The 22,428-nt window shown below is 38.9% G+C and overlaps 1 protein-coding gene across 1 annotated transcript; it reads left to right on the top strand.

Moving 5' to 3' along the window:
• Positions 1–1,478: 1,478 nt before the first annotated feature.
• On the top strand, positions 1,479–22,053 carry LOC124737632 (the record flags this gene model as incomplete). The annotated part of the gene is made up of 3 exons (XM_047248591.1): positions 1,479–1,659; positions 3,877–4,209; positions 21,942–22,053. Coding segments are annotated over exons 1-3 (626 nt in total), but the record flags the coding sequence as incomplete, so codon positions are not given.
• Between the last annotated feature and the right edge of the window lie 375 nt (positions 22,054–22,428).

Genomic DNA, 22,428 nt, shown 5'->3' with positions numbered 1-22,428 from the left:
ACTACTGAACGGAAATCAGTACACCCAGTAGTATTCATAAAAAGCTTTAAAAATATTTTGCCCAGTGTGTGGAACGAAACACAGAAAATTCAATACGTAAAGTCGTACATTCAAGGTGACGCAGCGTTGTGGGCTACAGAAGTAGCAGACAGCTGCATGACATATGAACAATTCGAAAGGGCATTTCTATCGAAATATTGGTCGCCTTGTATACAAGAGCGTCTAAGAAAAGAAGTATATAATCCCGAACCGTACTCACCTCGTCTGGGGAATTTGAGACGGTATTTTGAAAAATATATAAACAAAACACGCTACTGGGACGAGCCTATATCACCAAGAGACATAATAAGACTACTAAAATCACATTTACCCATTCATATCAAAGAGAAATTAATACACGTACCAGAAAGCGATATGGAAAACTTCCTGTCTGTTCTAGATTCTATAGACTTGATACAGGAAGACGCAAAATCAGCGTGTGATCACTCGCGGAAAAATGGGTCAGGATGTAAACATGACAGAAATAGTAGTGCACAAAACCACAACCAAGGAAATGGTGGGGGTGGTAACAAGCGGCAAGAACATTCGCAAAATGGTAGTAATGGTAGAGGCCAGAACGGGTATGGACAAACAACCTATAACAAAAGACGTCGATTTGACGACCGGTACGAATCTGGAATGTCAGGGACCAACCGCGGGAAAAATGCGCGAGGTCAGTGGCAGAGCAATTATAGTGATAGTAAACGAAATTGGCAGCAAAATCAGCGAAGAAGCCCAGAGCGACAGGGTAATGACCGGTATGACAACAATAGACCACCGCCGCAAAACGCGCCTATTGCGCAGCCGTGGCGGCCGACAAATCAGAGTGTACATATAGTGGAGGTCGCGGACAATAGCCTTCCAAGTACTTCACAAGCAACTAATCCAACAAACTAGAATCGGCCTCGATATGCTCTCCATCGATGGCCGAGAGATGGAGTGAGAGCAACACGAGTGATAATAATATACCTGGGATACGTATGCTGCGATACAACGATGGTGACAGTATGGATAAAGATCTACTGAACGAACCACACGAATGTAAGAAAGATAATAACGAAAATGTGCAAGCTATTATCGAAGCGAAAATCAATGATGTTGCAGTGAATATAATCATCGACACAGGTGCCTCAGTAAGTGTAATGAGTATGGAGTTATTTAAGGCACTGGGAAAAGGACATAGCGTTCCGACTTTCCCGGTTAATAATTGTAAGGTGTCTGGAGCCATTGGTGCACAGAGCCAATCAGTTAAGTACCAGGTGCAGGTGGAGATTTGTAAGGAGGGCGAAGCCATAGTGAGCTCGTTCCTCGTTGTTAAAGGATTGAAGGTGGCCTGCATTCTGGGAGTAGATTTTCTCCGTGAGAGGGATGCATTGATCGACCTCTCCTTGGGGAAATTAAGCATAGTTAATAGGGGTAGGTGGATTGAGTTATCTATGATGAAATCGAAGGAGGTACTTGTGCCGTGTTGCAATCGAATCAATATCAAGGGTAGGAACCCTTGGGTACTACACCTTGATGATTTGTCACATGCAGCAGACCTCTATTACCCGAATTTAGAGGATCGAAATTTTGAAACAAATATTGAGGCATTTCAAACCAAAGTGCAGGAATCTGAAGGTTTAAGCGATAAACAAAAGCAACAGTTGACGCAGCTGCTATCGGAATACACTATGGTATTTACCGACCGACCAGGAATAGTCAAAGGGTACCACTATCACATAGAGGTGATGCCACACAAAACATACTGTCGCGCGACTTACTCCATCCCTTGGTCGAGGAGGGAATTAGTAGCTAAAGTGATTCGGAAGATGTTAGATTGGGATATCATTGAGCCCTCCTTCTCTCCATACAGTAGTCCTCTTGTAACAGTGGCGAAAGCCAATGGAAAAATCAGGCTAGTGTTAGATGCGAGGGACATTAACAAAATTATCATACCTGTCCGGACTCGCCCTGAGAATTTAGATGAGCAGATACAAAAATTTCATGGAGCACAGTACTTGACCTCGGTCGATCTGAAAAGTTCATATTGGCAAATTCCCCTTACACCGGAATCCAGGAAGTACACAGCTTTCATATTCGGAGGGCGGAGTTGCCAATTCAAGGTACTTCCCTTCGGATTGAATGTGAGTGCTGGAGTGTTTATTACTGCACTAGACAAGGTACTGGGTCCAGACTTATTAGAAAAAATCACTGTATATGTTGATGATCTGGTAATCGCTACTGCTACTTGGGACGAACATATGGAATTGTTGCGTAGAGTACTAGAGAGATTTAAGCAAGCAGGTGTGACAGCAAACCTAGAAAAGTCAAAATTTGGACGAAATAAAATTAAATTTTTAGGCCATCTTATTACACCACTTGGTATACGCCCAGACAACAAAAAACTAGAGGCGATCCGAGAATTTCCAAGCCCCCGCACTAAGAGGCAATTGAAAGCGTTCCTTGGGCTCACGTCTTTTTTCAGAAGGTTCGTGCCCAATCAGTTGTTAAATGACGCGTCGCTACTAAATCTGCTACGAAAAAGTGTGCAGTGGGTTTGGACTGACAAATGTCAACAAGCTTTTGAAGCGATTAAAACCGCCCTACTGAATGCAAATATTTTGCAGCACCCAGATCTGTCAAAAGATTTTTGTCTTGCGACGGATTCATGTTCCTATGGCCTGGGAGCGTGCTTATTTCAGTGGGAGGAAGGAAACGACCCGACAACAATAAAGATTATCGGCTTCGCCAGTAGGACCTTAACTAGCTGCGAGAGAGCCTACTCGGCAACCGAATTGGAAGCACTTGCAGTAATCTGGGCTGTGAAAAAGTTTAATTATTATTTACAAGGGAAGGAGATTAAAGTGTATAGTGACCACCAGGCGTTAAGTTTTTTGATGTCATGCAAACTATTCCATACTAGACTGAGGAGATGGATGCTTGTCCTACAAGAATACCGGATAAAGATTATGTACATAAAAGGCCAAGATAACGTAATAGCGGATGCTCTGTCGCGACTGCCGGTAGGATTACCGGATTTAGCAGAAATGTTAGAGCAATCCGAGGAGTATAAAGTGTTGTTAGTGCGTGACAATACTTACATGAAGGATTTTTTATATATATGTAAAAACATTTGCGAATTACAAAGGGCAGATCCGATGTGGAAAAAAATCATTAATAATACTGAAGAGAGTGTTAACAATAGAGGTGAGCAAGGTTTTAAAATAGTGAACCATATTTTGTATCATAAACTTAGTACGAAAGAAGACTGCTGGGCAGTATGTATACCTAACCAGTCGGTAAAAGTGATGATATGGCACACGCACTTGGCATGGGGCCATGCAGGGATTGGAAAGTGTGCAGAGATCATGGCGAGATACTGCTACTTTCCCCGTATGAAACACCAAATTCAGGCAACAGTTAGAACTTGCGTGATATGTCAAAAAGCAAAACATTATAATAGATCCACTAAGTTTGAGCTACATCCCATAGTTCCACTCAGGACGCTTCAAATAGTATCTGTGGATGTAGCCGGTCCTTATCCCATGGCCAGAGGAGGTATGAAGTATATACTGGCCATGTACGATATTTTTTCCAAATACTTGGCAATTTATTGCATAAAATCAGCTACTGCCAAAACCATGGTCAGGCGGATCAGTCAAGAATACTTGCCCCAAGTGGGAAAACCCGAAGCCATAACGACTGATAATGCTTCTTATTTCACGGGTCGAACTTGGAAAAATTACCTACGGGAACAAAATATACAGCATATTCTGGTATCCCGGTTCCATCCCGAAGCCAGTCTAGTTGAAAGAATATTCAGAGAATTGAATAAGTTCCTTAGAATCTACATAGGGAACCAACATACCAAATGGCCAGGGCTAGTACCGAAATTTGTAGAAATACACAATTTAACACCCCATTCAAGTACAGGCTATCCACCGGTAGAGATATTGAAGGGATTTAGTGAGACACCGAATGAATGGCTCATGCCTTTGCCGAGACTAACAGTCAAGGCAGAAACAAGGGAGGAAAAGATGAAAAAGATATGGAACAGACTAACCAGCTGTGCGGCAAAGAGGAAAAGGAAGTACGACCGAGGTGTAACTAACGAACAGAAATATAATGTAGGGGATCTAGTACTTATTCGTAACCACGCTAAATCCTCAGCCACCTTAAAACAGAATAGTAAGTGGCAATTGCTATATTCAGGGCCTTTTGAAGTAATAAGCGTGCCACACGAATGTAGCTATTTGTTAGCACATCCCCATACGGGGAAGATCAAAGGATTGTATCCACGTAAAGATGTGAAGTTATTTATTCAGTGACATATCACATATAAAGAGTAATAGTTGTAAGAAGATTTTAATTGTGTTTTAGAATATAAGTATGTTAGTATTAAGAAAGAAATTTGTGTGTAATGAAACTTGGAGGAAGTGGATTCAGAAAGTAGGCAATAGCTTACACAGGAAAGATTTTGTTTACAGACAATTAGAGCCATTTAAAAATTATAGGCTCATTAAGCAACGAACAATCTTCTTGTTGATAAAGTGAGGATTAATTTCTTGAATCATTATACAAAGGATTAATTTCTAGAACCATTTTCTATGTGTAGTATGTAAGTGCAATTAATGATGCCATCTAATATAGTAAGGTAACTGTTGCAATTGTATTAGGGTAAGGAGCCCTGAGAAAGAGAGTCTTCACTAGCCAAACATGGACTTTGTAATATGCAACAATTATGTGATGTTTGCTGCCAGTAGTGATATGAGAACGACACTGGAGCATAAGCTAATCCAAAAACAAGCCCGTTCCGTGGAAAATCCGCTTTGTATATAACAATGCTTCAATTGAAGCCTGTGTACTTGGTACACGCCCTTGAATATTCATTACGCGATACGCGAATTAAGTCAACCAATGTGGAACCTACACTGTAGTCATATAGGAAAAATCATTAAAAATAATGCTAGTGCTAAATGAAGTATTTATTGATCAATATGCCCAAGTCAAGCTGTCATGCACATGGTAAAATCTGTTTGATAGATGGGTGATAACCAGGCAAGCTACACTGATAAGAAAATTAAAAAATTTTACAAAAAGGCTATATACGCCTAGTAACAATATGAAAAGTGTGTTGTGAATAGGTAAAAACAAATAGACGCCCTGTAGATGAGAGTGAATATGCGAAGAACAGTTAAAAGGTATTAAAAAATAAACTGTGTGCATAAACAATGGAGGAAAGGACGGAATATTGTGTGTAGCAGGGACAGAAAATGACTGTTGTATCTGCACCAATATATACGTCGATAAGTCTAGTGTTAAGTGACAGACTGTCCTAGTGCAGTGCTCAACGAACAATAGACAGTGTATAAAAACAGTAGTTATTGATCCGTTCGGAGTCGAGTTAAACGAACATCGCTCGACGGGGACATTTAGTATGTGTGTTACGAAACATTTTCACGTGTTGAAAGACGCTCTGGCAGTGTACCAACCGTGGAGTGAGTGAAAATGTGTAGTACAATGTGCGTGTGACGAACCTTGAATACCAGTGTCACAATGCCACAAGAAACCTGTTATCACGCCAAACCATCCTGTGCATACCAGTGAAGCCACGGCTTACTGAACAATAAACGCTTTTAACAAGTTGCATCTTCTTCCACAGCTAGTAATCTGTGTCCTTAAAGACAGTACACCGTTGTGGAATGTTTGTTTCATGCGCTACAACGGGGAGCCATGCGGAGAAGCCGAGACGAGTGCCGTGCCGCCAGCCAGCTGGTCGCGGTAAACCACTGCCACTCGCCGACATCGGCGAATGGTTCGCCGCGGTTCGCGACTGCTTGGGCGCCACGTCAGCACGACGTCGCTGTTACTGAGAGCCGGTCGTCGAACCCAGCGGCCGTCGGCACGCGGCGTTCCAGACGACGCGACTCAACAATTGCTTCGCGCCGCCAGCTCCGTACAACATTGTTGTCATTCAAATGAACTACCAAATATGTGTTTAATGCACTAACATGAATAGGGTTTAGTGGACACGAAATGACGTGACAAACATTTGTTTTTTTTTCTTGAGTTATTCAATACGGACTCAAAGTATTCATTGGTTCAGTGATATATAGATATAATATGTTTTCGTCATGTTAATGAAGTATACTCGCATGAATGCTGGACATTTTAAACCAATTGTCGTGAGCAAATGCAAGGACGATTCATGATACTACTGTAAAAATGTGTAACAAGTGACTTTTATTACAATCTAAAACACAAATATTATATGGGTAACAAAGAGACTAAAGGTTTAACATGCTCTCACAAATAGCCTTTGTTATATGTGAACATTGGATAGAATCTGAACTTTTTGTGATCAAACTGGGTATTAAAACAAACCAGACGAGATGACCATGGCTCCGGCGCAGTTTTCCCAGGTTTTCTGATCGCACGTAGCCCGAATGGGGGAGCCAAATAAATGTAATGACCCTGGGACTAGGTTGACGGTCACCTCGCAAAGTGAAAGAACAGTATAAAAAGTGTAATTAAACCTACAGTGTAAAAGAACTAAGAAGTGTAAAGTGAATGATCCAACCAAGGTAACAGACAATAACCAAACAGACGTTAGTGGCAGCATATTGCCGAACATTTCCAACGTTAGTCAATTGCTGCCAGGGGGCATTGTAACGTCTAGAGAAACAAAAACAATAGATTATGTAGTAATTAGAGAATTAGATGTACCATATTGTGTCATTGTATAAAACTTTGTATTTTTTTTATTATTTATTTTGAGAATATCTGCGTCGGCGAGTAATAAAACCGACACAGAAGATAAATGTTAAACAGAGATTAAAATAAGTCACTAGTATATAATACGTGACGAATAGCAATTTCTTTGTCTTCTTCATCTGGGAGTCGAACGAATAAGATATCCTGTGTCGTAGTAGCGAACGCTAGTGTAGCATTCTTTTGTCGAGACTAAGCAATGTACGCCATTACGTGTGAATTCACATAGGTCTGTAATCACTGAGATATTTAAAGGTTTTAATAGAGTTGTTTAAATGAAAACTTGTATGATTTATTGTTAAGCTTGCTTGCATATTATCCCATCCTGTTGAGACATTTTTCAGTTATATAAATATTATCTGTGGTGCTGAGCTGCGTGGAGAACGAAGAGCCGCTGCCGCGGCGTATTTAAACGACTTACAATATAGTCGAGCATACCGCAAGGAAGCGGTAAAATAATAGTAAAATAATATTATTTCTTTTAGCTCCCAGACTGGCACTGAAGATCAGCAGATTTTATGATGTGTTGCAGATTGACGCGGGCTGCTGATAGGATATAATTTACAGTGCAAATAATTTAATGTACCTTCAGGATCTGATAGGAATCTTGCTGTGCTCCGTTCTTATCTGGCAAACTTTATAGTGACAACGTATTTTTTTAATGAGAGTCTCATGTTCTGGGGCTAGTCGTGGTATGAAATAGCATTTTAACGAGAAATAAAATCCACTGCGAACTTGTGTTTTTGAACGATCACATGGACTGTAACACCAGTGCTCATAACAAAGTAATTTCAACTTTTAATCACTATGAAGTAGGGAGGATTATTGATTCTTAGCATGAGTTGCAGTTACGAAAAATCGTTCCTTAAATTGTAGGCCAGATCCAGAACAATAAGACTTCGATATATACATTTTATTCCGCTAGAGGGTAATGATGATAAAGAAAAGCAAAGCACAGCATTGCTAAAAGTATTTCACTCGGCTCTTTTCGTATATATCCAATAATAATAAACAAAACCGTGAAAACAGTAAGAAGAGTCAGTCTTCTAGTACTTGAGTCGGCATTGTGCCTTTTGTATTTAATTCCCATGCAATTTCTGTGTTTCATCGTCAATAAGAAGGTCAGGGGGATACAGTAAAACAGAAGTGAAGCAACGGAATCTATAACTAGTGTCACAGGAATGGTTCAAAACATAGACAGGAAGAAGAGTCAGTTTTCTTGTACTTATGTCGGCATTGTGCCTTTTCTATTTAATTCCAATTCAATTTCTGTGTTTCGTCGACAATAAGAAAGTCCAAGGGATACAGTAAACATGAATTGAAGCATCGGAATCCAAAACCGGTCCCACAGGAAAGGTTTAAAACATAGAGAGTAATATGAGCCAAACTTCTTGTACTTGAGTCGGCATTGTGCGTTTTGTATTTAATTCCGATGCAAATTCTGTGTATCATCATCAATAAGACGGTCAGAGGGATACAGTAAAACTGAAGTGAAGCATCGAAATTTATAACTTGTGTCACAGGAATGGTTCAAAACATAGACAGTAAGAAGAGTCAGTCTTATTGTACTTAAGTCGGCATTGTGCCTTTTGTATTTAATTCCGATGCAATTTCTGTGTTTCGTCGTCAATAAGAAGGTCCAAGGGAGACAGCAAACATGAAGTGAAGCATCGGAATCTAAAACCGGTCTCACAGAAAAGGTTCAAAACATAGACAGTAAGAAGAGCCAGACTTCTTGTACCTGAGTCGACATTGTGCCTTTTGTATTTAATTCCCATGCAATCTCTGTGTTTCATCGTCAATAAGACGGTCAGAGGGATACAGTAAACCTGAAGTGAAGCATCGGAATCTATAACTAGTGTCACAGGAATGGTTCAAAACATAGACAGTAGGAAGAGTCAGTCTTCTTGTAGTTAAGTCGTCATTTTGCCTTTTGTATATGATTCCGATGCAATTTCTGTGTTTCATCGTCAATAAGAAGGTCAGCTGGATACAGTAAACCTGAAGTGAAGCATCGGAATCTATAACAAGTGTCACAGGAATGGTTCAAAACATAGACAGTTGAAGAGTCGGTCTTCTTGTACTTAAGTCGGCATTGTGCCTTTTGTATATAATTCCGATGCAATATCTGTGTTTCTTCGTCAATAAGAAGGTCAGAGGGATACAGTAAACCTGAAGTGAAGCATAGGAATCTATAGCAAGTGTCACAGGAATGGGTCAAAGCATAGACAGTAAGAAGAGCCAGTCTTCTTGTTCTTGAGTCGGCATTGTGCCTTTTGTAATTAATTCCGATGCAATTTCTGTGTTTCATCGTCAATAAGAAGGTCAGAGGGATACAGTAAACTAGAAGTGAAGCATCGGAAACTATTACTAGTGTCACAGGAATGGTTCAAAACATAGACAGTAAGAAGAGTCAGTCTTTATGTACTTAAGTCGGCATTGTGCATTTTGTATTTAATTCCGATGCAATTTCTGTGTTTCATCGACAATAAGAAGTCAGAGGGATACAGTAAACCTGAAGTGAAGCATCGGAATCTATAACTAGTGTCACAGGAATGGTTCAAAACATTGAGAGTAAGAAGAGTCAGGCTTTGTGTACTTAAGTCGGCATTCTGCCTTTTATATTTAATTCCGATGCATATTCTGTGTTTCATTGTCAATAAGAAGATCAGAGGGATACAGTAAGCCTGAAGTGAAGCATCGGAATCTATAACTAGTGTCACAGGAATGGTAGAAAACATTGACAGTAAGAAGAGTCAGTCTTCTTGTACTTAAGTCGGCATTGTGCCTTTTGTATTTAAGGGGATACGGAATCGGATTTTGGGTTAAAAAATCGAATTTTTTTTTATTGGCGTATTATATTCTGCCATGTTTCCTCTTTAAAATGACGTATCATACATAGCTCTACTACAATTATAACTATTTTATTTTTATATATTTGTGAGATCGGGTATTGCGCTTTAGTTATACACGTCTCTCGTGGCTGACCATGAACTTTTTGGCAGTACCTTTAAAGTGACATGAATTCAAATATCCCGGTTTCCAGCGACTATTTATACACTAGTTGCCCGAAAATGTTTCTCTCTGGTTTCCTCAAGTTACTCTTTGACTTTGTGGCGGGACTGTTTTGTAAACAGTGTGATATAAGAAAGTAGTAGTTGTTGAGTTATTTCGTATTTAGTGCTTCATTTTTCGCAGTGAAAATGCCTAGAGCTAAAGCAAAAGTATTTAAAAAGCGTGTGAACTGGCAAAAGAAAAGAAATAATGATTCATTAGCAAAGCAAAGCAGTTCATCATCATCACTGTTGGAAAATGTGAATCCACTTATTACTGATTTGCCGAACGAACTTACACCAAATGAAAACAGTGCTTCTCATAAAAAACTAAGAGATTTGGAAGAGAAATATAATTTACTTGATAGAGGGAATGAAGTTTTTGAACTCATTGATACGAATATATTGTGTGAAGCTCTTGAAAACAGTTTGTGCTGCAAAAAATGTCATGGAAACGTTTCTCTGAAAGTAGAATCCCATGTTGGCCTGGCTGCCCAGTTTAATTTAATATGCAGTGTTTGTAAATACAGCTGTAAGTTTCCAAGTTCGGTTTCAGTAACTGTAAATAATGGATACAAGAAAACTGAACTTTATAGTGTAAATATTAGGTTAGTTTATGGATTGCGAGCAATTGGTAAGGGCAAAGCAGCTGGTGATATGCTATGTGGTGTTCTAAATCTTCCAAGTGCACCTTCAAAGTTTGAAGCTTACAATTATGTACTAGGATCTGCAGTTGAAGATGTAGCACAGAAGTCAATGCAGGTTGCTGTGGAAGAAGCAGTGGAAGAAAATGACGGCAGTCGTGACCTCACAGTGGCGTTTGATGGCACGTGGCAGAAAAGGGGCCACACCTCCAACAATGGTGTTGTAACAGCAACTAGTGTTGATACTGGCAAGGTTATTGATGTTGCAATAATGTCTAAATACTGTAGGTGCACAGGCAGGCTGAAAAATGAACACAGTGATGACTGTATTGCTAATTATTATGGTAGTAGTGGTGGCATGGAGGTTGCTGGGGTGAAGAAAATTTTTCATCGCTCTTCACAGTGGTATAATGTTCACTATGTCAAATATCTGGGAGATGGTGACTCTAAAGCATTCAAAGAAGTTTTGGAAAGCAAACCATATGGGAACAGTGTAAATATAAGCAAACTTGAATGTATAGGACATGTGCAGAAGAGAATGGGTGCCAGGCTGAGAAGGTTAAAATCAGTTATGAAAGGGAAAAAACTAGATGATGGGAAAACCGTGGATGGCAGAGGAAGATTGACTGATTCCATAATAGACCACATTCAGAACTGCTATGGCCTTGCAATCAGGCAAAATACAGGCAATCTTGAAGAAATGAGGAGAGCTATATGGGCTTTATATTTCCACACCGCATCCACGGATGAGCATCCACAACATGGTTTGTGCCCCAAAGGTGAAAACAGCTGGTGTAAATACAATAGGGGACTAACAACAGGAGAGAAATACATTCACCACCACAGTCTACCATCAGCCATCATGGCAGAAATAAAGCCCATTTTCAGAGATCTGGCTGACAGAAGTCTTCTGATGAAATGTCTTCACGGAAAAACGCAGAACCCCAACGAGTGCTTGAATAGTGTGATATGGCATCGTCTCCCAAAAACAGTGTTTGTCGGAATTAATACACTACATTTTGGTGTGTATGATGCTGTGGCAACCTTCAATATTGGAAATATAACTAAATGCCAGGTCCTTCAAAAGTTGGGTATGTGTGTTGGTTCCCGTACGGTACGTGCTATGTTCTTTTTAGATCAGCACAGACTAACGCATGCTGATAATATAATCAAGACATTAGTGAAAAAAGCAAGACAGGTGCAGAGGGGTGCCAAAAGAAGACTTGAAGATGATTATGAAGACTGTGAAGGGGGTATTAGCTACGGATCAGGAATGTTTTAATCTTCTTTCTCCGTTTCCCGTAAGTTTACTTTTTACTTCATCTAGGAACATTATCTCAGGTACTGGTCAACCTAGAAGTCTGAAATTTTTATGACGTAGTGACATAGGTCCCTATTACATACTGAAACAACGATTTTTTAATTACTTGATTTACAAAAGACTTAGGGGTGATAGTCTAGTAAAAAGCGATGGAAAAAATTTACTTAAAAATAAATGTACAATATCTCTGTAAGAAAATACTTTGACAATAAACTGTTGTTTCAGTATTGTTGTAACATATGAATGCACATACAGTAAAATTTTTACCTCTCTGTCTCCAGTAGTTTGTGAGAAAATGTTCCCTATAGTAGGCATATATTAACATTGCGGGGATAGGTGATTCCGTATCCCCTTAATTAAGATGCAATTTCTGTGTTTCATCGTCAATAAGGAGGTCAGAGGAATGCAGAAAACCTGAAGTGAAGCATCGGAATCTAAAACTAGTGTCACAGGAATGGTTCAAAACATAGACAGAAGGAAGAGTCAGTCTTCTTGTACTTAAGTCGGCATTGTGAATTTTGTATTTAATTCCGATGCAATTTCTGTGTTTCATCGTCAATAGGAAGGTCAGAGGGATACAGTAAAACTGAAGTGAAGCATCGGAATCTATAATTAGTGTCACAGGAATGGTTCAAAACATAGACAGTAAGAAGAGTCAGTCTTCTTGTACTTAAGTCAGCATTGTACCTTTTGTATTTAATTCCGATGCAATTTCTGTGCTTCATCGTCAATAAGAAGGACAGCTGGATACAGTAAACCTGAAGTGAAGCATCGGAATCTATAACTAGTGTCACAGGAATGGTTCAAAACATAGACAGTAAGAAGAGCCAGTCTTCTTGTACTTGAGTCGGCATTGTGCCTTTTGTATTTAATTCCGATGAATTTTCTGTGTTTGATCGTCAATAAGAAGGTCAGAGGGATACAGTAAAACTGAAGTGAAGCATCGAAATTTATAACTGGTGTCACAGGAATGGTTCAAAACATAGACAGTAAGAAGAGTCAGTCTTATTGTACTTAGGTCGGCATTGTGCCTTTTGTATTTAATTCCGATGCAATTTCTGTGTTTCGTCGTCAATAAGAAGGTCCAAGTGAGACAGTAAACCTGAAGTGAAGCATCGGAATCTAAAACCGGTCTCACAGAAAAGGTTCAAAACATAGACTGTAAGAAGAGCCAGACTTCTTGTACCTGAGTCGGCATTGTGCCTTTTGTATTTAATTCCCATGCAATCTCTGTGTTTCATCGTCAATAAGACGGTCAGAGCGATACAGTAAACCTGAAGTGAAGCATCGGAATCTATAACTAGTGTCACAGGAATGGTTCAAAACATAGACAGTAGGAAGAGTCAGTCTTCTTGTAGTTAAGTCGTCATTTTGCCTTTTGTATATAATTCCGATGCAATTTCTGTGTTTCATCGTCAATATGAAGGTCAGCTGGATACAGTAAACCTGAAGTGAAGCATCGGAATCTATAACAAGTGTCACAGGAATGGTTCAAAACATAGACAGTAAGAAGTGTCGGTCTTCTTGTACTTGGGTCGGCATTGTGCATTTGTATTTAATTCGCATGCAACTTCTGTGTGTCATTGTCAATAAGAGCGTCAGAGGGATACAGTAAACCTGAAGTGCAGCATCGGAATCTATAACTAGTGTCACAGGAATGGTTCAAAACATAGACAGTAGGAAGAGACAATCTTCTTGTACTTAAGTCGGCATTGTGCCTTTTGTATTTAATTCCGATGCAATTTGTGTGTTTCATCGTCAATAAGAAGGTCAGAGGGATACGGTAAACCTGAAGTGCAGAATCGGAATCCATAACTAGTGTCACAGGAATGGTTCAAACATAGACAGTAAGAAGGGTCAGTCTTCTTATACTTAAGTCAGCATTGTGCCTTTTGTATTTAATTCCGATGCAATATCTGTGTTTCATCGTCAATAAGAAGGTCAGAGGGATACAGTAAACCTGAAGTGAAGCATAGGAATCTATAGCTAGTGTCACAGGAATGGGTCAAAGCATAGACAGTAAGAAGAGCCAGTCCTCTTGTACTTGAGTCGGCATTGTGCCTTTTGTAATTAATTCCGATGCAATTTCTGTGTTTCATCGTCAATAAGAAGGTCAGAGGGATACAGTAAACCAGAAGTGAAGCATCGGAAACTATTACTAGTGTCACAGGAATGGTTCAAAACATAGACAGTAAGAAGAGTCACTTTTGTTGTACTTAAGTCGGCATTGTGCCTTTTGTATTTAATTCCGATGCAATTTTTGTGTTTCATCGACAATAAGAAGGTCAGAAGGATACAGTAAACCTGAAGTGAAGCATCGGAATCTATAACTAGTGTCAGAGGAATGGTTCAAAGCATTGAGAGCAAGAAGAGTCAGTCTTTGTGTACTTAAGTCGGCATTGTGCATTTTATATTTAATTCCGATGCAAATTCTGTGTTTCATTGTCAATAAGAAGATCAGAGGGATACAGTAAACCTGAAGTGAAGCATCGGAATCTATAACTAGTGTCACAGGAATGGTAGAAAACATTGACAGTAAGAAGAGTCAGTCTTCTTGTACTTAAGTCGGCATTGTGCCTTTTGTATTTAATTAAGATGCAATTTCTGTGTTTCATCGTCAATAAGGAGGTCAGAGGAATGCAGAAAACCTGAAGTGAAGCATCGGAATCTAAAACTAGTGTCACAGGAATGGTTCAAAACATAGACAGTAGGAAGAGTCAGTCTTCTTGTACTTAAGTCGGCATTGTGAATTTTGTATTTAATTCCGATGCAATTTCTGTGTTTCATCGTCAATAGGAAGGTCAGAGGGATACTGTAAAACTAAAGTGAAGCATCGGAATCTACAAGTAGTGTCACAGGAATGGTTCAAAACATAGACAGTAAGAAGAGTCAGTCTTCTTGTACTTAAGTCAGCATTGTACCTTTTGTATTTAATTCCGATGCAATTTCTGTGCTTCATCGTCAATAAGAAGGACAGCTGGATACAGTAAACCTGAAGTGAAGAATCGGAATCTATAACTAGTGTCACAGGAATGGTTCAAATCATAGACAGTAAGAAGAGCCAGTCTTCTTGTACTTGAGTCGGCATTGTGCTTTTGTATTTAATTCCGATGAATTTTCTGTGTTTGATCGTCAATAAGAAGGTCCGAGGGTTACAGTGAACCTGAAGTGAAGCATCGGAATCTATTACTAGTGTCACAGGAATGGTTCAAATCTTAGACAGTAAGAAGAGTCAGTCTTCTTGTACATACGTCTGCATTGTGCCTTTTGTATTTAATTAAGATGCAATTTCTTTGATTTGTCGTCAATAAGAAGGTCAGAGGGATACAGTAAACCTGAAGTGAAGCATCGGATTCTATAACTAGTGTCACAGGAATGGTTCAAAACATAGACACTAAGAAGAGTCAGTTTTCTTGTACTTAAGTTGGCATTGGGCCTTTTGAATATAATTACGATGCAATTTCTGTGTTTCTTCGTCAATAAGAAGGTCAGAGGGATACAGTAAACCTGAAGGGAAGCATCGGAATCTATAACTAGTGTCACAGAAATGATTCATAACATAAACAGTAAGAAGAGCCAGTTTTCTTTTACTTGGGTCGGCATTGTGCATTTGTATTTAATTCGGATGCAACTTCTGTGTCTCATCGTCAATAAGAGCGTTAGAGGGATACAGTAAACCTGAAGTGCAGCATCGGAATCTATAACTAGTGTCACAGGAATGGTTTAAAACATAGACAGTAGGAAGAGACAATCTTCTTGTACTTAAGTCGGCATTGTGCCTTTTGTATTTAATTCCGATGCAATTTGTGTGTTTCATCGTCAATAAGAAGGTCAGAGGGATACGGTAAACCTGAAGTGCAGCATCGGAATCCATAACAAGTGTCACAGGAATGGTTCAAACATAGACAGTAAGAAGGGTCAGTCTTCTTATACTTAAGTCAGCATTGTGCCTTTTGTATTTAATTCCGATGCAATATCTGTGTTTCTTCGTCAATAAGAAGGTCAGAGTGATACAGTAAACCTGAAGTGAAGCATCGGAATCTATAACTAGTGTCACAGAAATGGTTCAAAACATAGACAGTAAGTAGAGCCAGCCTTCTTGTACTTGAGTCGGCATTGTGCCTTTTGTATTTAATTCCGATGCAATTTCTGTGTTTCATCGTCAATAAGTAGCTCAGAGGGATACAGTAAACCTGAAGTGAAGCATCGGAATCTATAACTGGTGTCACAGGAATGGTTCAAACATAGACAGTAAGAAGAGGCAGTCTTCTTGTACATAAGTCGGCATTGTGCCTTTTGTATTTAATTCCGATGCAATTTCTGTGTTTCATCGTAAATAAGAAGGTCAGAGGGATACAGTAAACCTGAAGTGAAGCATCGGAATCTATATCTAGTGTAACAGCAATGGTTTAAAACATGGTAGTAAGAAGAGTCAGTTTTCTTGTACTTATTTAGGCATTGTGCCTTTTGTATTTAATTCCGATGCAATTTCTTTGTTTCATCGTCAATAAGAAGGTCACAGGGATACAGTAAACCTGAAATGAAGCATCGGAATCTATAACTAGTGTCACAGCAATGGTTCAAAGCATAAACAGTAAGAAGAGTCAGTTTTTCTTGTACTTAGGTTGGCATTGTGCCTTTTGTATTTAATTCCGATGCAATTTCTGTGTTTCATCGTCAATAAGAAGGTCAGAGGGATACAGCAAACCTGAAGTAAAGCATCGGAATCTGTAACTAGTGTCACAGGAATGTTTCAAAACATAGACAGTAAGAGGAGTCATTCTTCTTGTACTTAAGTCGGCAGTGTGCCTTTTGTATATAATTCCGATGCAATTTCTGTGCTTCATCGTCAATAAGAAGGTCAGCTGGATACAGTTAACCTGAAGTGAAGCATCGGAATCTATAACTAGTGTCACAGGAATGGTTCGAAACATCGACAGTAAGAAGACTCACTCTTCTTGTACTTAAGTCGGCATTGTGCCTTTTGTATTTAATTCCGATGCAATTTCTGTGTTTCATCGTCAATAAGAAGTTCAGAGGGAAACAGTAAACCTGAAGTGAAGCATCGGAATCAATAACTAGTGTCACAGGAATGGTTCGAAACATCGACAGTAAGAAGAGTCAGTTTTCTTGTACTTAAGTCGGCATTGGGCTTTTTGAATATAATTACGATGCAATTTCTGTGTTTCTTCGTCAATAAGAATGTCTGAGGGATACAGTAAACCTGAAGGGAAGCATCGGAATCTATAACTAGTGTCACAGGAATGGTTCAAAACATAGACAGTAAGATGAGCCAGTCTTCTTGTACTTGAGTCGGCATTGTACCTTTTGTATTTCATTCCGATGCAATTTATGTGTTTCTTCGTCAATAAGAAGGTCAGAGGGATACAGTAAACCTGGAGTGAAGCATCGGAATCTATAACTAGTGTCATGGGAATGGTTCAAAACATAGACAGTAAGAAGAGCCAGTCATTTTGTACTTGGGGCGGCATTGTGCCTTTTGTATTTAATTCGGATGCAATTTCAGTATTTCATCGTCAATACGAAGTACAGGGGGATACAGTAAACCTGAAGTGAAGCATCGGAATCTATAACTAGTGTCACAGGAATGGTTCAAAACGTAGACAGTAAGAAGAGTCAATCTTCCTGTACTTAAGTCGGCATTGTGCCTTTTGTATTTAATTAAGATGCAATTTCTGTGTTTCATCGTCAATAAAAAGGTGAGAGGGATACAGTAAACCTGAAGTGAAGCATCGGAATCTATAACTAGTGTCACAGGAGTGATTCAAAACATAGACAGTAAGAAGAGTCAGTCTTCTTGTACTTAAGTCGGCATTGTGGCTTCTGTATATAATTCCGAACCAATTTCTGTGTTTCATCGTCAATAAGAAGCTCAGAGGGATACAGTAAACCTGAACTGAAGCACCGGAATCTATAACCAGTGTCACAGGAATGGTTCAAAACATAGTCAGTAAGAAGAGTCAGTTATCTTGTACTTAAGTCGGCATTGTGCCTTTTGTATTTAATTCCGATGCAATTTCTGTGTTTCATCGTCACTAAGAAGGTCAGAGGGATACAGTAAACCTGAAGTGCAGCATCGGAATCTATAACTAGTGTCATAGGAATGGTTCAAAACATAGACAGTAAGAAAAATTAGTCTTTTTGTACTTAAACCGGCATTGTGCCTTTTGTATTTAATTCCGATGCCATTTCTGTGTTTCATCGTCAATACGAAGGTCAGAGGGCTACAGTAAACCTGAAGTGAAGCATCGAAATCTATAACTAGTGTCACAAGAATAGTTCAAAGCATAGATAGTAAGAAGGGTCAGTCTTCTTATACTTAAGTCAGCATTGTGCCTCTTGTATTTAATTCCGATGCAATATCTGTGTTTCTTCGTGAATAAGAAGGTCAGAGGGATACAGTAAACCTGAAGTGAAGCATCGGAATCTATAACCAGTGTCACAGAAATGGTTCAAATCATAGACAGTAAGAAGAGCCAGCCTTCTTGTACTTATGTCGGCATTGTGCCCTTTGTATTTAATTCCGATGCAATTTCTGTGTTTCATCGTCAATAAGTAGGTCAGAGGGATACAGTAAACCTGAAGTGAAGCATCGTAATCTATAACTAGTGTCACAGGAATGGTTCAAACATAGACAGTAAGAAGAGTCAGTCTTCTTGTACATAAGTCGGCATTGCGCCTTTTGTATTTAATTCCGATGCAATTTACGTGTTTCATCGTCAATAAGAAGGTCAGAAACACCGCAGCAAGCCGGTCCCAAGCCATGGCCCATCTAAAAACAAGAGGATGGGGAAGTGTGGAGGGGGAGGAGTAACAACCTCGTAAAAAAACCAGGGTCCGTCCGGCTCCAGACGGTAGCACCCTGTCATAGGGCCCCTGCCTAGGGTTACTAGGTGAAACCCAGCCAACGGTCTCAATGGCGGAAGAGGAACAATTTCCCAACGGCAGAGAGAGCGGAAGAGCTAACTCCAGGGCTTACTACCTTGGTTTTAATTTCGGATTCGGGGCAACTCGATCCCCCAATTTATTATCCAACAATTACTGCAAAGCATGATTGGAACGTCGTCAAAGATAGACACTACTCCAAGAGGTAGACCGAATGGCAAATCCTCCGTTGTTCGTAGAAACAATGCAAAGGGGTCAAAGGATTTTGGAGGACCCCAAGCAACATGTATGCAGCCCTCAACACTGAAATTTAAGAAAGCGACTATGTTTGCAACCCTAAATGTAAACTCTCTAATTAAAGTAGGAAAATTGAAATTATTGATTGAAAAGCTGAACCAGAAAGAAATTTTAATATGTGCATTACAAGAAACAAGGTTTTTAGATGGAACTGCTTTAGATTTTGAAAACTATCGTTTATTTAAAGGAAAACCAGGTAAAATCTTAATTAAACAAATGCCATACCTGGGAACAGCATTTCTGGTACATCACTCAATTTTAGATTCAGTTACTAACTTCTACTCGAGTTCTGAGAGACTATCCATTCTTGAGATTAAATGTAAAAACAAAGGATACTCTATAATCAACTGCCATGCACCCATAAACCAGGACAACAAAAATAACCCGGAGAAAGTTGAAGAATTTTGGGAGATACTTGAAATGGAACTGGATAGATGCTCAAAGAAGGACATAAAAATGTTTGTAGGCGATTTTAACGCACAAATAGGAAGGGAGAAAAAATACCATGGAACAGTAGGCCTCTTCCCAGGTCACAAAAGAACTTCAAAAAATGGAGAAAGGCTTATAGAGGTATGTAGGCATTTCAACTTGAAAATAATGACAACACATTTCAAAAAGCTGAGCCGAAAAACTAAAACATGGAGATCACCAAATCCACTTCTCGGAGAATTCCAAATTGACCATGTGGCTATCTCACTTCATTGTCAAGAAGAAATTCAAAACACTAAAGTGCTGAAAAGCCTTGATGTTGATTCAGACCACTATTTGACTACGATTAAATTCAGACCACTCCCATTTCGAAAAGAGAAGAAAATCTTTTACAAAATTCCAAAATATAACACAGAAACGTTAAAAAATGAAGAAATTAAACAACGGTTTCAAAGAGCATTGCACAAAGGTAGCGATGGCATATCCACAATAAATAAGGAAGCGGGATGGGAGGAGATCAAAAACGAAATAGTTGAAATAGCAAAAGAAAATTGTCTCGTGAAAAGAGTAAGAAGACATCCATGGTGGGACAATGAATGTGATGAGAACCTGGAGAAGAGACAGAAATTGTGGCAGAAATGGAACTCCACAAAAGATCCTCAAGATCTTGACAATTTTAAAATCCAGAGAAGAGAAACAGCTAAGCTTTTCCGTAATAAAAAAAGAAGACAATTTCAGGATAACCTAGAACAGATTGAGGAAGACTTTAAAAGAAATAATTCTAGAGATTTCTACAAAACTTTTAGAAAACAGCTAACCAAATACCAATCCCCAAATTTATGTTTTAAAGATGAAGAGAACAAGCTAGGTTTGACAAACAAGACTAATTGTGAAATATTAGCAAAATATTTCGAGAATCTACTAAATTGTGAACCACCCAAAGATAAAATGAGTTTTGAAAACCACCGAAATACTAATACCGAGTCAAAACCTCCAGACGCTGAAGAAATAAAACACATAATACACAGTCTAAAAAACAATAAAGCCCCAGGTGAAGACTCCATAGTACCAGAAATCCTAAAAATAATGGATACCAACCTCCCACAAGTTTTGGAACATATGTTTAAGAAGATCTGGGACGAAGAAAGAATTCCTGAAGACTGGCAGTGTGCCCTGATACACCCACTACACAAAAAGGGGGATAAGATGAATGTTAATAATTATAGAGGGATCTCGCTACTACCAGTAGGATACAAAATTTTGTCAAGGAAATTACTTCAAATCGTGGAGCCAGTTCTGGATAAAAAAATAGGTGAATATCAAGCAGGTTTTAGACAAGGTACATCCTGTGTTGAACAAATATTTAACCTGAAAACACTAATTCGTTACAGAATCTCAAGAGGCCAGAGATTTGCAATAGTATTTGTAGATTTCAAAAAAGCATACGACTCGGTAGATAGAGAAACATTACTGAAAGTATTGGAAGAATTTGGGGTCGATACGAAAACAATTCAAATTATCAAACAGACGCTAACAAACAGTAAGGCCAAAGTTAAATTTATGGGTGAAATTTCAAGGAAGTTCGAAATTAAAACAGGTGATAGACAAGGTGATGGTTTATCCCCAATCCTCTTCAACTGCGTACTGGAAAAGATATTCAGAATATGGAAAGAAGAACTCAAAGGCACCAAGAATGACATCAGAATTGGAACAAAAAAAGAAAAAATAGAAGTGGACTGTTTAGCTTTTGCAGACGATCTGGCAATAATTAAAGAAAACGAAGAAATAGCTCAGAACTACCTGGAGAAACTACAAGAAGTTTCGGCCAGAGCTGGACTGCAGATTTCATTTGAAAAAACCGTGTATATGTCTAATCATAGAAATAACAAGAAAAATCTTATTACTAAATACGGCAATATTAAGAGAGTAGAAAAATTTAAGTATTTAGGTGAAATAATTCAAGTGAATGGTTTAGACAAGAGTGCAAACCAGGCGAGAGCAAGGAAAATGGAATTTGCTTTTCAAAAAACCAAACACATATATAACAAAAAAACATTTCGATTCAAGCTAAATGAAGACATTATAAAACTGTCATTAGACCAGAATGCCTGTATGCATCGGAGTGCCTAACTCTTAACAAAAAGGGGAAAATAGAAAACATGGAAAAGAAAGAAAGGAAAATTTTGAGAAAAATATTAGGACCGAGAAAGATTGGAGAAGAGTACAAGCTAAAGCGTAATAAGGAAATATCCAAAACTATTGAGAAAGTGAGTGAGGCGATGCGTAAACGCAGACTAACGTTTTATGGTCACCTGTCGAGGATGGATGGAAACAGACTAACAAGAAAAGTGTTTGAACATAGTAACACGAACGAAAAAACCAACAATAAATGGATACAGATGGTGAAAATGGATTTGGCCTATTTTAATGTCACCCGTGAGTCAATCAGGGACAGGGAAAAGTTTAGACAAATAGTGAACGAAATTAAGTGTTTTCCAGAAGAAACGAAACTAAAGAATAATAACAGGAAATGGTCGGAAGAGCGGAGGAGGAACCACTCGAAAAAGATGAGGAAATATTGGGAAGAGAGAAAAAAAGATCAAAAAGCCGGGCAAGTGAATTGTTGAACGTGGTCCAAAGATGGCCGAAATCGAAAGAAGAAGAAGAAGAAGGTCAGAGGGATACAGTAAACCTGAAGTGAAGCATCGGAATCCATAACTAGTGTAACAGCAATGGTTCAAAACATGGTAGTAAGAAGAGTCAGTTTACTAGTACTTAAGTCGGCATTGTGCCTTTTGTATTTAATTCCGATGCAATTTCTTTGTTTCATCGTCAATAAGAAGGTCACAGGGTCACAGTAAACCTGAAATGAAGCATCGGAATCTATAACTAGTGTCACAGGAATGAATGGAAGATAAACAGTAAGAAGAGTCAGTTTTCTTCAACTTAGGTCGGCATTGTGCCTTTTGTATTTAATTCCGATGCA

Source organism: Schistocerca piceifrons, unplaced genomic scaffold (assembly GCF_021461385.2).
Source record: "Schistocerca piceifrons isolate TAMUIC-IGC-003096 unplaced genomic scaffold, iqSchPice1.1 HiC_scaffold_1743, whole genome shotgun sequence".
NCBI lineage: Eukaryota > Metazoa > Arthropoda > Insecta > Orthoptera > Acrididae > Schistocerca > Schistocerca piceifrons.
The sequence above is the reverse complement of the archived record's forward strand: the minus strand, read 5'-3'. Positions and strand labels throughout refer to the sequence as shown.